Source organism: Hevea brasiliensis, chromosome 14 (genome assembly GCF_030052815.1).
Source record: "Hevea brasiliensis isolate MT/VB/25A 57/8 chromosome 14, ASM3005281v1, whole genome shotgun sequence".
Taxonomy (NCBI): domain Eukaryota; kingdom Viridiplantae; phylum Streptophyta; class Magnoliopsida; order Malpighiales; family Euphorbiaceae; genus Hevea; species Hevea brasiliensis.
In genome coordinates, this window is record NC_079506.1 from 25278024 (window position 1) to 25292229 (window position 14206).

Below are 14206 nucleotides of genomic sequence, written 5' to 3' on the forward strand. Positions count from 1 at the left end.
GCAGGGGAGGAGTTCGCGGCCATGGGGAGGAATCGGCGGTCATGGGCGGGGCGAGGTGGGGAGGGTGGCACGGCCTGAGGAGGAGGGAGGAGAGAGAAAACGGGAGAGAGAGAGAGAGAGAGAGAGGTAGGGACGCGCGGGGAAAGGAAGAAGAAGAAAAGAAAGGCCGGTCCGATTTGATCGGTCTGATCTGATCCTGTTCGATTTGATCGGTCCGATTCACGATACAAAATTTTAAATTTTTACTCTACCTTGGGATCGAAAACGAGGCCAAAAAATTTCGAAAAAATTCTAGAAAACTCAGAAAAATTCGTAGACTCCAAATGTCTTTAAATTAATTTTTAAAAATCATCAAAATTTTATATTTTTAGAAAATCAAACCCAATTTATAAGATCCGAAAAATTTCAAATAATTTCTTAAAATTTAAATAAAATTAAAATATTAATATTACTCAAAAAATAATAAATTTAAAAATTTGAAGCGTTACATATAAAGTAAAAGTTAACCATCTTCATTTCTCAATTTGATTTTTTCACTATTTACGCTTTAAAAAATAAGAAAGACCATTTAGACCAATCCCTAATTATTTAACAATAATTTGTTTTAATTTTCATAATTTTTAAGTAATTAAATTTTTCTAAAAAAATTAAAAATTCATAAGCATAATGGGAAACTTAAAAACAAAATCGAAAATCAAAATTCTCAAAATGAAAATCCATCAATTTGTTCAAGAGTAAAATCTCTCCTCGATTTTCAATCAAAATCCCTAAAGTTGTTCAATTAAAAATCTCTCTACAATTCCCGATGAAAATACCACAAGAACAAGGAGAAGAAACAGAAGAACAATGAAATCTTGTACGGTTGTCTTTTTAATGAAATGAACTCATTATTAAACAGCAACATTGATAATGGAATTACAGTTTATACCTATATACCTTGAAAGCATGCAAAATCATTATTTACCAACTGCTGAATGGTCATAAATCTTTCAATCCATTTGGACACAATTGTCTTTACAGTAACTAACAAGAAAAATGTATACATAGCAGATTCTCTTCAACCAAACCTCAAGACTAATTGCTTATTTGCCCAGAATCAGGATTAGAAAAAGAATAACAGATAAATAAAGCATTCCTAGTTCATTCCTCAAATTATTAGGGAAGATCCAAATAATGCCCTTTCTAAGACCTACTTGAACGCACGATTCAACAAGAAGCCGCTTCTGATAGATAGTATGTCTCTATGCATCTTAACTGTCTATTGAATGTGTATGCTCTACCAGATGAAATATGTGCATCCACGACAGTTCCTCTATAATGTAATCGTTTAAGAGAATTGTGTTCCTTTGACCAAAGACCAACTTCATGAAGATCACCTTCTTTCCAGCATATGTTGACTGTCACCCCACCACGTGCCTTCAACCCTTTGACACAACCGTTAGCCCATTTATCTCGAGGAAGGGCCGGAAGTAAGTACAAGTCCTTAACTGTACTCTGGACCAGCATTTCTGCAATTGCTGCTGAAAAACTGAAACAAAAAATTGCAATATTACTTGAATTGCCAATCACCAAATCTTTTTTTATTACCAAGGAGGGGTTCTCAGATACAAAATTGATTGTCACAAAGAAAACTGGTGATTCTTATATTTCCACTAAAAAAAAAAAAGCATAAAGCTGCTGCTTACCCAAAGTTGGCATCAATTTGAAAAGGAGGGTGTGCGGTGAACAAGTTACTATATAGACCTCCTTCATATTTACTTTCATTTTCTGGATCAACCAGGTCAAATAGATGCTTGACCATTCGGTATGCATGCTCACTGTTGTGTAGACGTGCCCACAGAGCAGCTTTCCACATGGTTGACCATCCAGGACCTTCCTCTCCTGTTTATGCATCATCAAAAAATGGGGAACACTTGCCTTAGTAAAGTCCAGAAGACCATGAAGTTTCACAGACTAAATAATTGCAAGTCACTGAAAAGATGACTCCCCCAGGTAGGACCAGCGAATTGCATTTCAGACACCATCAGAAGATTTAGTAAATGCATTAGTCATAAACATGAGGTGCATGAGATTTTTTTTTTCCCCACAGTGCATATTGATGTATAAAGCCATTCCTTAAAAAAGCAAATGGAAGCCAAATTTTTTTTTTTCTCTGTTTAAGATGATATCAATCTTTTATCAAAAAAAACAGCAAATATTCATTATTGGCAAGCATAGCTTGCATTAGAAGTCTATATCTAGGCAGTTATTCAATAAACACCTCTTTTGAAAAGGGTATAGTCAGCAGCTTTACAGAGGTCTGGAGTTTTCTCAACAGTTATAGTATGTCCTGGAAACAGGCCAAAGAGGTGAGACACATGTCGATGATGAATCTCTGGGTCCTCAAAATCCTGAGCCTGTCCAAAAATAAAGAGAACCTTTCACTCCTCAATTATAGGAGAACACGATTCCTCCAAACTGAATCTTCAAATCCTTGAGTCAACATACATACCCATTCCATAATGGAACCATCTCTGGCAATTTTTGTCGGTAAAAGTCTTGGTTGAGCCTCTCGGACTTTTTGAACAAGTTCATCCTCATGTATTCCCAAAACCTGTTAGTAAGAACCTTTCTAGTTAAAAAAGATAAAGAGCCAACAAAGATTAAGGACTAAACTATGTTTAACCAGTAAAAGAAGGAAAGTATTACCTCTGCTGCAGAAACAATTGCAGAGAATACTTCTTTAATGATTGACATGTCCATGGTTGTTGAGTAGCTCACACTAGCAGGTTTACCATCTGGAGCAATAAACATATGTTCCGGGGAAGTTGATGGATTAGTTTCTAGATATCCTCCAGGCCCTTCAAGCAACCAGTCCAACAGAAATTTTGTACATCCTTCCAACAAAGGGTATGCCTTATTTTTTAAAAAAACCTAATTATACAGCATACATTAGTAATCACTTGCTAAAAATATAGCAGCAGTTATTATAAGCAAGAATTATATGCAGCTCCTTGCTAAGAGATGAGTAACAATGTCTCTAGGAATAATAAAAACGGAAATTCAGTCATGGGAAATCTGCCAAGATATGGTGGTTTCCTTCTAAAAAATAAAAGCCATGGATGTTGAAATGAGATTAAACTTGCAGCCAAGTACTCCCATACTCTGATTTGCTCAATATTTCCAGGAGCTCCTTCCTTAAAAAATTGATTCGTAGGTCAACTATGATAAAAAAATTTACAGGTTAGCCTATACCCTAATTACATTTTATAATTTAGAGGAAAACAACTGGTTGACTTTTGTTTATGTAACAGATGCTTTAAGGGAAATCAATTGTTTCTGTGACCATTACGCATCAAACACTTCTCCCATCAGTCATACTCTTAATTTCCTGTTATGGAAAGTCAATCACTATATTATTTCTTTATATATTCTATATTCTGTATTTCTATTTAGAATTTCTTATTTAGGATTTCTTCCTAATTAGTAGAACACGATTATAGGAATCAATTGTATATATATACCCATGTACAGATTAATTGAAATTAAGGAGAACCATCTCTTTCTACATGGTATCAGAGCAGGTCATCTATCTAGGGTGACTATTTGTTCTCATCACCCAGTTCAGGAGAGACCTTGGCCGCCGACGGGCCGTTTTGACTCTGATCAACATCGTCGGCTTCGCCTCAACCCCCTCATTCCACCACTGTGTGCTGTTGCCTAATCCAGTACACCATTAAGGACTTCTGAGGTTTGGCTCTCAGATCCTATTTTGGTATTTGCTTGATTTGTGATTTTGGGTTATTTTGCTACTGTAAGCACTTTGGATTAGCGTTTCGGTCAGTTTTCTTTGTCTCAACAAATGGCAGACAATAAGAATGTTATTTCTGATGTGATTCCGGTGATAACTAAGATCACGGAACACAAACTTAATGATTCGAATTACCTGGAGTGGAGTAAGACTGTTAGGGTCTATTTGCGTAGCATTGATAAAGATGATCACCTTACTAAAGATCCACCTACGGATGATACACGACAAACTTGGCTAAGGGAGGATGCTCGGTTGTTTTTGCAGCTTTGGAACTCGATTCACAGTGAGGTAATTAGTTTAATTAATCACTGTGAATTTGTTAAGGAATTGATAGATTACTTAGGTTTTCTGTATTCTGGTAAAAAGTACAAACATCATCTCCCGTATTTATGATGTTTGTAAGGCATTCTACAGCACTGAGAAAGAGGATAAGTCTCTCACGGCTTATTTTATGGATTTTAAGCGGGTATATGAGAAACTTAATGTATTGTTGCCTTTTAGTCCTGATGTGAAAGTTCAGCAAGCCCAACGGGAGCAACTGGCTGTTATGAGTTTTCTTGCAGGCCTTCCTTCAGAGTATGAGACTTCTAAATCTCATATTCTCTCCAGTTCTGAGATTTCCTCTTTGCATGAAACGTTCACACGGGTCCTTCGTACAGAGAGTACCCAATCTTCACAGCCTACCAGTAGTGCTCTTATTAGCCATAATCCAAATGGACAACAGGGTAATAAAAGAGAAAGTAGAGAAGGAATTACCGGCAACAAAAGTAACCAGCGTAATGGAGAAGCTAATTCTAATCAGGACTCAAGAGGAGTCATTTATTATTATTGCTATGAGCCTGGCCATACAAAATATAATTGTCCGCAACTTCAGAGAAAAAATCAGCAATGACAGATGGCAAATATGGCAGCAGAGGATTCTATAGTATCTTCCTCTGAGAAAACTATTTTGGTGTCTGCAGAGGATTTTGCACAGTTTTCTCAGTATCAGGCATCTCTAAAGCCTACTAGTTTCCCTGTCACTGCGATCGCTGAGTCAGGTAAATCCACTACATGCCTTGTGTCTTTCTCATCCAAATGGGTTATTAATTCAGTGCGATGCATCACATGATGTAATTCTAGTCTTCTATCTGCTTTTCAGTCTAATCTCACTTCCTCTACTGTTACTTTAGCTGATGGTTCTACTTTTTGTGTCATGGGTTCTGGAATTGCGAATCCAATTTTGTCAATTTCTTTGTCATCTGTTTTGTGTCTACCAAAATTTTCTTTTAATCTACTTTCTGTTAGTAAACTTACTCGTATCTTAAATTGTTCTGTTTCCTTTTTTCCTGACCAGTGTTTATTTTAGGATCTTATGACGAAGCAGATTATTGGTAGAGGACGTGAGTCAGGTGGTCTCTACATTCTGAAAAATTATGTACCGCAGTCGCTTGTTTGCTCCAGTACCTTAATACCTCTTGATGCTCATTTTAGATTGGGCCATCCTTCTTTGTCTACAATGAAGAAGCTGTTTCCTCAGTTTCAGTTTTTATCAGTACTAGAATGTGAGTCTTGTCAGTTTGCAAAATATCATCGTTTGCCTTCTGTGTCTAGAGTCAATAAACGGGCTTCATCCCCTTTTGAGTTAGTTCATTCTGATGTTTGGGGTCCGTATTCTGTTACTTCTAAAACTGGATTTCGTTATCTTGTTACTTTTGTTGATGATTACTCACGTGTTACCTGGTTATATTTAATGAAGAATCGTTCTGAGTTGTTTTCTATCTTTTGTGCCTTTTGTAATGAAATCAAAACTCAATTTAATATTTCTGTGCACATATTAAGAAGTGACAATGCCAAAGAATACTTTTCAGCATAATTTCAATCTTATATGACACAAAATGGCATTCTTCATCAGTCTTCCTGTGTGGATATCCCATCCCAAAATGGTGTGGCCGAAAGAAAAAATCGGCAAATTCTTGAGGTAACTCGTGCTCTTCTTTTTCAGATGAAAGTTCCTAAACACTTTTGGGCAGATGCAGTTTCTACGGCATATTTTTTTATCAATCGTATGCCGTCTTTTGTCCTTAATGGGGATATTCCTTATACTGCTTTATTTCCTACAAAATCTTTATTGCTTGTTGAACCCCGTATTTTTTGTTGTACCTATTTTGTGCGTGATGTTCATCCACAGGTTACTAAATTAGATCCAAAGTCTCTCAAATGTGTCTTCCTTGGGTACTCTCGGCTGCAAAAAGGGTACCGCTATTTCTCTCCTACTCCTAATCGTTATCTTGTTTCTGCAGATGTCACATTTTTTTAGTCCACTCCATTTTTCCTCAATCATCTGTGTATGAGAGTCAGGGGGAGGAGGATGATCTCTTAATATATACTCTCTAACCAATATCTAGTCCTCTCCCATAGCCTGTTTCTTCTGTCTCTAGACCTACTCAACCTCCCGTTGTTCATATTTATTCCAGGAGATTGGAGATTCCTGACTCAGATCCTCCACCAGCTACTTCGTTGGGAGATCATGTACCTCATACTGATCATGATTCTGATCTAGACTTACCCATTGCTCTTCGTAAAAGTAAATGTTCATGTACTTACCCTATCGCTTCTTTTGTTTCTTATAATCAATTGTCTTCTTGTTCTCGGTGTTTTGTTACTTCTTTAGACTCTGTTCCTATCCTTAATACTGTTGGTGAGGCACTGTCTCATCCTGACTGGTGTACTGCTACAAAAGAGGAAATGGAGGCTTTAGATGCTAATAGTACATGGGAACTGTTGCCTTTGCCCACTGGTAAGAAACCTATTGGTTGCAAATGGGTATTTACAGTAAAAGTAAATCCTGATGATCCTGTGGCTAGGTTAAAAGCACGCATTGTAGCAAAAGGATATGCTCAGACATATGGGGTTAATTACTCTGACACTTTTTCTCCTGTAGCTAAACTTACTTCTGTTCGCTTGTTTATCTCTTTAGCAGCTACATATGATTGGCCCCTGCACCGATTGGATATCAAGAATGCTTTCCTTCATGGTGATCTTCAGGAGGAGGTGTATATGGAGCAACCACCTGAGTTTATTACTCAGGGGGAGTTGGGTAAAGTTTGTAGGCTTTGGAAGTCTCTTTATGGCCTAAAACAAAGTCCTAGGGCCTGATTTGGGAGATTCAGTGAAGCAGTACAGGAATTTGGTATGCAAAAGAGTAAGTGTGATCACTCAGTATTTTATAGGCAATCTAAAGCTGGTCTAATTCTCCTGGTAGTCTATGTGGATGACATTGTCATCATTGGGAGTGACTCTGCAGGTATTTCATCTCTTAAAACCTTCCTCCAAACCCAGTTTCAGACCAAAGACTTGGGATTGTTAAAGTATTTCTTGGGTATTGAAGTTATGAGAAGTAAGAAGGGTGATTTCTTGTCTCAAAGAAAATATGTTCTCGATTTATTGACAGAGACAGAAAAATTAGGTGCTAAGTCTTGTAGTGCACCAATGACTCCAAATTTACAACTGTTAGCAGGGGATAGTAAGTTGTTTGAAGATCCAGAGAGATACAGGAGATTGGTAGGAAAATTGAACTACCTTACAGTCACTCGTCCTGACATTGCTTATGCCGTTAGTGTGGTAAGTCAGTTTATGTCTTCTCCAACTGTTGCTCATTAGGATGCCTTGGGACAAATCTTGTGTTATTTGAAAGGCGCTCCAGGAAGAGGTTTGTTATATGGTAATCATGGGCATTTGAATGTTGAATGTTTTTCAGATACCGACTGGGCTGGATCTAAGGTTGACAGGAGGTCAACTACTGGATATTGCATTTTTGTTGGAGGAAATTTGGTGCCTTAGAGAAGCAAGAAGCAGAGTGTAGTTTCTCGATCTAGTGTTGAATCCGAATACAAAGCTATGGCACAATCAGTATGTGAGGTAATGTGGATACTTCAACTACTAGATGAGACAGGTTTTAAGACCTCCCTGCCTGCGAAATTGTGGTGTGATAATGAAGTTGCTCTCCATATTGCTTCTAATCTGGTGTTTCACGAGTAAACCAAACATATTGAGATTGATTGTCACTTTGTTTGTGAAAAGATTCAACAACAGATCATCTCAACAGAACACATCAAAACTGGAGAGCAATTAGGAGATATTTTCACAAAAGCTCTTAATGGAGCTAGGATTGACTACATTTGTAACAAGTTGGGCATGATTAACATCTATGCTCCAACTTGAGGGGGAGTATTATGGAAAGTCAATCACTATATTATTTCTCTGTATATTCTATATTCTGTATTTCTATTTAGGATTTCTTCCTAATTAGTAGAACACAATTATAGGAATCAATTGTATATATATACCCATGTACAGATTAATTGAAATTAAGGAGAATCATCTCTTTCTACATTTCCCAACAACGACAATGCAGAAACCCTCTACAGGGATGTTACTTATAGTCAACACTAAAACATGACCTTAATAGACAAATCACACTTTGACAGGTCTAAACATTCAGTTCTAGCATCTGCATCTCAAATACCACAAACTCCCACATGAAAAGAGTAGTCTTCTGAGACTATAGTGTTGGTAATCACAAGTCCTAGGTTTAACTTCCTCGAACTATAATGCACAGCCAAACAGTTTGCAGGTGGTTGGCTCATCCTTAGCTATTACTGCTATACTGGTGTTGAGTGAACTGTTTTATGGTGCAGCTTGCATTTCCCATTTCTCCTTTTCATTTTCCTCATTTTCATTAATTACAACTCATTTTTCCTTTTCTCCTTTTCTTCTTCAAGGAAAGTCAGCACTTCCCCATCAAAGAATTGCTACTGGTGCAGAGAACTGTTTTATGGCACAACTTTCACTTACCCACTCTACTTTCCCATTTCCTCATTTCTGTAAATTAACTTTTTTTAGCCAACAGGACCGCTCATATTAGGAAATGCAAAATAACATCATTCTCTGATCCAATCCACATGGATCAACCAATGAAGTGATATATTCTCCTATACCAAATTTCCAATGTTGCACCTTTTTTTTTAATCTCATATCATATATCTCAAGTTACAATCTGATTTGGCAGATTTGAATAAGAACTGATACAGAAACAACCCTCTATGACATAGGTTGTCCTCCAAATAGCAAACCTAATCAAGAAGCAGCAGGTTGTTGAAAAGTAGGATCTTACTTTGTCCATGGTGTAAGTATAATGCTCCCACAAGTGTGTACAAAGCCAGGCTCCACCCATTGGCCACAAAGCCCACACAGCTTCACCTCTATCTGGTGATGTTTTTGCCCATATGTCTGACACTTGATGAACCACCCAACCATTTGCTTCATAGTTAATCTGCAACAATCGATAACTAAAAATGCTGCACATTCAAAAGTATAAGGAGCAGGGAAAAATAGGAATACGTTTCTTAACAGAGCTTTCCCCCTTAAAATTTTAATGCAAGCAGCAAAGCCACACCAAAATTCATTTGGTTAGTTGAGAATGAAAATGGTTTCCAGATGAAGATAGAAAAGAGTGGAAAGAAGGAAGAAAAGGGATATTTTCATTTTATTTCAGAATATTAGTATTGGAAATGAAATTGTTAAAACAGTTTCAATGCAAGATCACAAGTGAATCTTGTGTAGCAAAATGAGAAGTTTAAGAGGCTTATGAGCATCTAAATTACTAAAAAAATTGTACTGTCCATATGCCTTGTCATCTCATTGGTCAAAGTAGATGCACAAAGGTCTTATAAAATGATGGCAGGAATAAAAGAAAAAAAAAGTTACTCCACATATGAAGTGGTGCCTTCTATAGAATCATCAAAAAGCATTCACTTCCCATGCATGAAGGCTTATAAATCTTTTAAGTGATCATACAAAGGCTCATGGCTAATTTTAAATCCCTGAGTGGTAGGATCCAGGTGTGAATTCAGTTCAACTTAAGTAGAATCTCATCCAATTAATACATGAAAACTATATATGAAAAACTGGAAAAAAAAAATTGAATAAACCAAAAGATAAGTTATGAAAGTCTTCAACTACAACCAAAAGAGGGAGAAAAGCTTACTTTTGCTGTCTTACTCCCATTGATTGATAGAGAAGACGTGTAGTCAAACAAGGGTTCTTGACACTCACGAAGATTGCAAGGAAGGGCCAGCCAATAGTTCATTTGCAGATTAATGTTCAGATGTTGAGCACCACTGAAAGTATAATAGAAGAAGGGCCAAATTAGTCACCATCAAGAGAATGAAATATTCCATTATAACTCTGTCCCAATTCCCTCTAGACACCCTAGCTTTTTACAGAGACCTGGTTTATGAAAACCTTTAATCACTCTGTACTTCAAAAATATTAGATGGAAGACATAAGAAGCAACATTTCAGATGTTCATCAAACAAGGTCGGAGGATAAAAAAAGATGAAAAGATGGAATAACCGAAAGTTTCTCATAGAAATTTTTTTTCCTCTTTCTTAACTAAAATATAGGTGCTTGATACCTCCATTCCTCCACTGAATGCTGTTTTTATTACTGAACCAGAACTTATATCAAGGTCAACAATCAAACTGCAATTGAACACCAAACAAAGCTTAAAAGAACTATACCCTACATTAAATTGGTGGCCTTAAGTCAACGGGCAAAAATGACTGAATAACCTAGAACTCGCATTGGAACCAGAGCTTCACTCCATTGCTGACCAAAAGTTCCAGGACAGCAAGGAAGAAAATTTTCATTTGTAACATTCTTTCACCCATGATTGAAGACTATCAGACTGTAATCAGTTTAGAGCTGACCACACCAAATTACTTTCTCAACTCCCTGGCCACTTTTCAGATGCTAATTCAGAGAACTATTTTTTGTGCTTGCACTAAAATGTTAACTTATAGCCTCAACACCGTACCAGAAAGGGGAAGAAATAAAACATCAATACTCTACAGGTAAAACAGCCATCTATAATTTAGATGATCCTGCAATTTCCCTGTTATCAATGGCTAAAATGGCCTCAATCTTTCAAACAATCAATGAAAACTCATATATACAATGTCTTTCCACACACATGCACACATGTGTTTGTATATGAGAAGGGGTAAGTTGCAAGTGTGACAACCTAACAAGGTACAGAGAAGCACAACACACACACACACAGAGAAAAAGAGAACATACTCCCATGGAGGCTCAATGTCCTTATTCCATATACCCTGCAAATTTGCCACCTGAGTTCCAGGACGTGAAGAAGAAATAAGCAAATATCGACCATACTGGAATAAAAGCTCCACCAAGGATGGATCTTCATTAGTTTGAAAAGATTTCACCCTTTCTGCAGTTGAAATGATTTCATCTTCACTTCCCTTGAAGAATGAATTAAATTTAAAAGCCATGAGTTTCTTCATATCCAGAGGTCCATTTCCTAAATTGCTCTTTGAGCTTTTTGAAAGCTTAAGCGAGACACGATGAAAGAGATTCTGATAATCATCCAAATGACGCACATATAAATCATTATATGACAAATTTCTTATTAAATTCAAAGCACTGAGGGACTCTGAAGTAGGATCCTTCTTGGAATCATTAGGCTTAGTAAATGGCCCATCAAATGAAGATGAAGCCGCTAACAGTAAAACTACCCAGTCTGAACCTTCCACCTTCAATTTCTTGCCATCCAAAACATGTATCATTCCTTTTCCTTCACTAATTTGTAAATTGAGAATTGCAGTAAAATGAATTCCCTCAGGATTTTCATTGGCATTCAGTTTTGGAGGTATCCTTTTCCCAGGACAACTTCCATCTATTACAATCTGATTTTCACCTTTTACATAAGAATGAGGATGCATCTTGCTGTCTAGAGACACTGTAAATGATACAGAACCTGATTTGCTTCCAGAAATCTTTGTCACAATCACTTGATCGGGATTAGAAGCAAAATGTTCCCTTGTGTATTCTACGTCACCCACAGAATATTTTACTCTCGCTGTGGCAGTATCCAAGTCAAGCTCTCTGTGGTAAGTTTTCTCATCATATTTCAGATGGGAATCATCAAATTCTAACTTGATATCACCAAGAAGTTGGTAAACCTACAACAATAGAACATAACAATTTTAGGAATATAATTCTCAAACAATTGAAATCTTCCTCATTAGAATGGAGGCACCAACATTAAAAACAAAATTAGTTCCATGAACTTGTAATGCAAGTTTGTTGGCTAGGCTAATAAGGAATACATGCATAACATAGAAGGCACCCTTATAGGAACAGTCATATTAATTTTGGTAAAAGGATTTAACATATCCAGTCAGAGCTGACAAAAGCAATGATGCATTAGCAACCAAACCATCAATATCAATGCGCCACTTATTTACTTAACCAACTTATGAGTCTCAAAGTTAACAATATAGAGGTCAAACTTATCAGCAATTTAAAATATGACATAGTTTCACCTGCCAGTATATAGACTTAGAAGGATAATTAATTGTCACAAGCCTCGATTGTAATTCATTACATACATCAGATAATTGAGATAGCGATAGATAATTGTTATCACTAAGCAAAACAATGAATAAAAATGGTTATGCCACAGATAAGCAAAAAGACATACATCAGAAGGGTTTCCTGATAACTTGACCGCTGCTGTAGTAGCTTCTGCATACTTTCCATTATCAACAAGTTTTCTGACCTCTGATAGTGCCTCTGGAGCATTAGGGTTAGTATAATTTCCAGGGGTTCCAGTCCAGAGTGTATCATCTGCAAGAATAAAGATAATATACAGTGAATTTGTCCTCTGTTGTATTCGTTTAACACGTGAAATTGTGAATTGGTGTAAATGTATGTGCCCACATGAGAAAAAAAGGAGATGAAATGAACACAACATGAAATCTTATGAGAGTTTCAAGACCGAATAACAACCATTCTTCTTCATCATCTACGACGTATCTAGCCCGAACAACAGTCAAATGCAACTAATGTTTAAGCCTAAAGCAAAAAAGCTTTTGTAGTAAATTAATTAAAAAGAAAAACAACTTGAGCTGCCTAGTAGCATGACATTGAAGACCAATTGATCCTATAGAAATCATCGTCTAAAAACAGCAATCATTTTCTATTTTAGGGGGGATTATCATTTACCATTGAGCTGCAGAGTTTCAGATGCAACACCGCCCCAGATCATGGCACCAATGCGGCCATTTCCAATGGGAATGGCATCCGTCCAGTACTTCGCCGGTCCACCAAAAGTAATCTTCAAACTAGAACTCTCTCCATCATCATCGTCGTCCTTGTCATCCATCAAACTCGGTTTCCACCAGTCCTTCTCCAGCGGCCGCCGCACCACCACCCACTCGCCATCCTCCTCCATCACTTCTCTCTCTTTTTCGCTTCACTGGTAACTGGCAATGCAAGGAAGTGAACACTGAACTATGTTTGGTAAGCTTTGAATGCAAAGAGCGCGTGATGTCTGGAGTGGGACCCATATGATCTGGATTTTTTTTTTTTGAAGAATTTTTGGTATCCTTTAAAATCGTTTTATTTATTTATTTATTTTCTACGCGGTGGTGGACGCGGAGACAGACACGAAACAGGCACCACGAGCGAACCGTGGTAGATAGTCTTTATTTAATTATATTTAATTTAATTAATTAATTAAATAATTACTGCTTAAGATGATATTTGTTATTAATTAATTATTGTATATGGTAGCATAAGGTGGAGTCAGGAGAATTTTCTTTGACGAGACATTTTGGAGGAGCAAAACGGCAGCAAATCCCTCGTCTCAAGAGGCTACACGGGAGATTTTAACTTTAGTTAATTATTAAAAAAAATTTAATATACATTAATATTTTAACTCAGAATAAATTCCAGCTTAAATAGTAATCAATAAGTGTTGACGTGGTAATTAAGATTGAGAGAATTCAAATTTAATTTTTAAAAAATATATTATTAAAAAATATAATTACGATTTTTAAATAAATTAATTTTCTGTCGAAATAGAGGATACTCAATAAATCTAAAAATATATGCATTATGAGCAAGTTAAGCTAGCAAAATTCAAGTTTGAAACTTAACAAACTTAAAATGATGGTTTTTATAGTTATTTTATTTTAAATAAAATAAATTTACTTTGCTACGTAAAAAAATAAATTTTATGAATTTTATACGTTATTTTTTAAAATAATTAAATACTCTATAGAAAATATATTAAAATTAACTAATATATATATAATATTTTCTATAAATTAACATAATAAAAGATTATATTAAACTTTTAACAATAAAATATTATTATTAATTTGAAATAACAATTAATTATATTATTTATGCAAAATAATATATACTTGTATTTTTATAAATTACCAGACATTAAGTCTTGCTACGATGTGATATTGTCTTTATCTAGCAGCTTTCTTATTTTTTGAGGCATTGAAAATCTTGTAACAATTAAATACCGAAGAAAAGTGAGATTTATTTTAAAAA

General features: G+C 36.0%; 1 protein-coding gene across 1 annotated transcript; it reads right to left on the reverse strand.

Annotated features, from left to right (window-relative positions):
- Positions 1 to 975: 975 nt before the first annotated feature.
- LOC110651965 (alpha-L-fucosidase 2) lies at positions 976 to 13152 on the reverse strand. The gene is made up of 10 exons (XM_021807450.2): positions 12863 to 13152; positions 12339 to 12484; positions 10913 to 11817; positions 9819 to 9951; positions 8946 to 9104; positions 2689 to 2913; positions 2492 to 2593; positions 2261 to 2396; positions 1686 to 1881; positions 976 to 1528 (listed from the first exon to the last, which is right to left on the reverse strand). The coding sequence occupies exons 1-10, from the start codon at positions 13089 to 13091 to the stop codon at positions 1207 to 1209; spliced, it is 2553 nt and encodes an 850-aa protein (XP_021663142.2). The 5' UTR covers positions 13092 to 13152; the 3' UTR covers positions 976 to 1206.
- Positions 13153 to 14206: the final 1054 nt, after the last annotated feature.

What these genes read in the sequence shown, in the direction of transcription:
- LOC110651965 (XM_021807450.2), bottom strand. Translation starts at nt 13,091, where the DNA reads ATGGAGGAGGATGGCGAGTGGGTGGTGGTGCGGCGGCCGCTGGAGAAG. An exon ending in GACATTGAGCCTCCATGGGA is followed by an intron (nt 9,952 to 10,912) that starts GTATGTTCTCTT and finishes TTATACTTTCAG; the next exon opens with TGGTGCTCAACATCTGAACA. An exon ending in CTATACCCTTTTCAAAAGAG is followed by an intron (nt 1,882 to 2,260) that starts GTGTTTATTGAA and finishes ATGCATAAACAG; the next exon opens with GAGAGGAAGGTCCTGGATGG.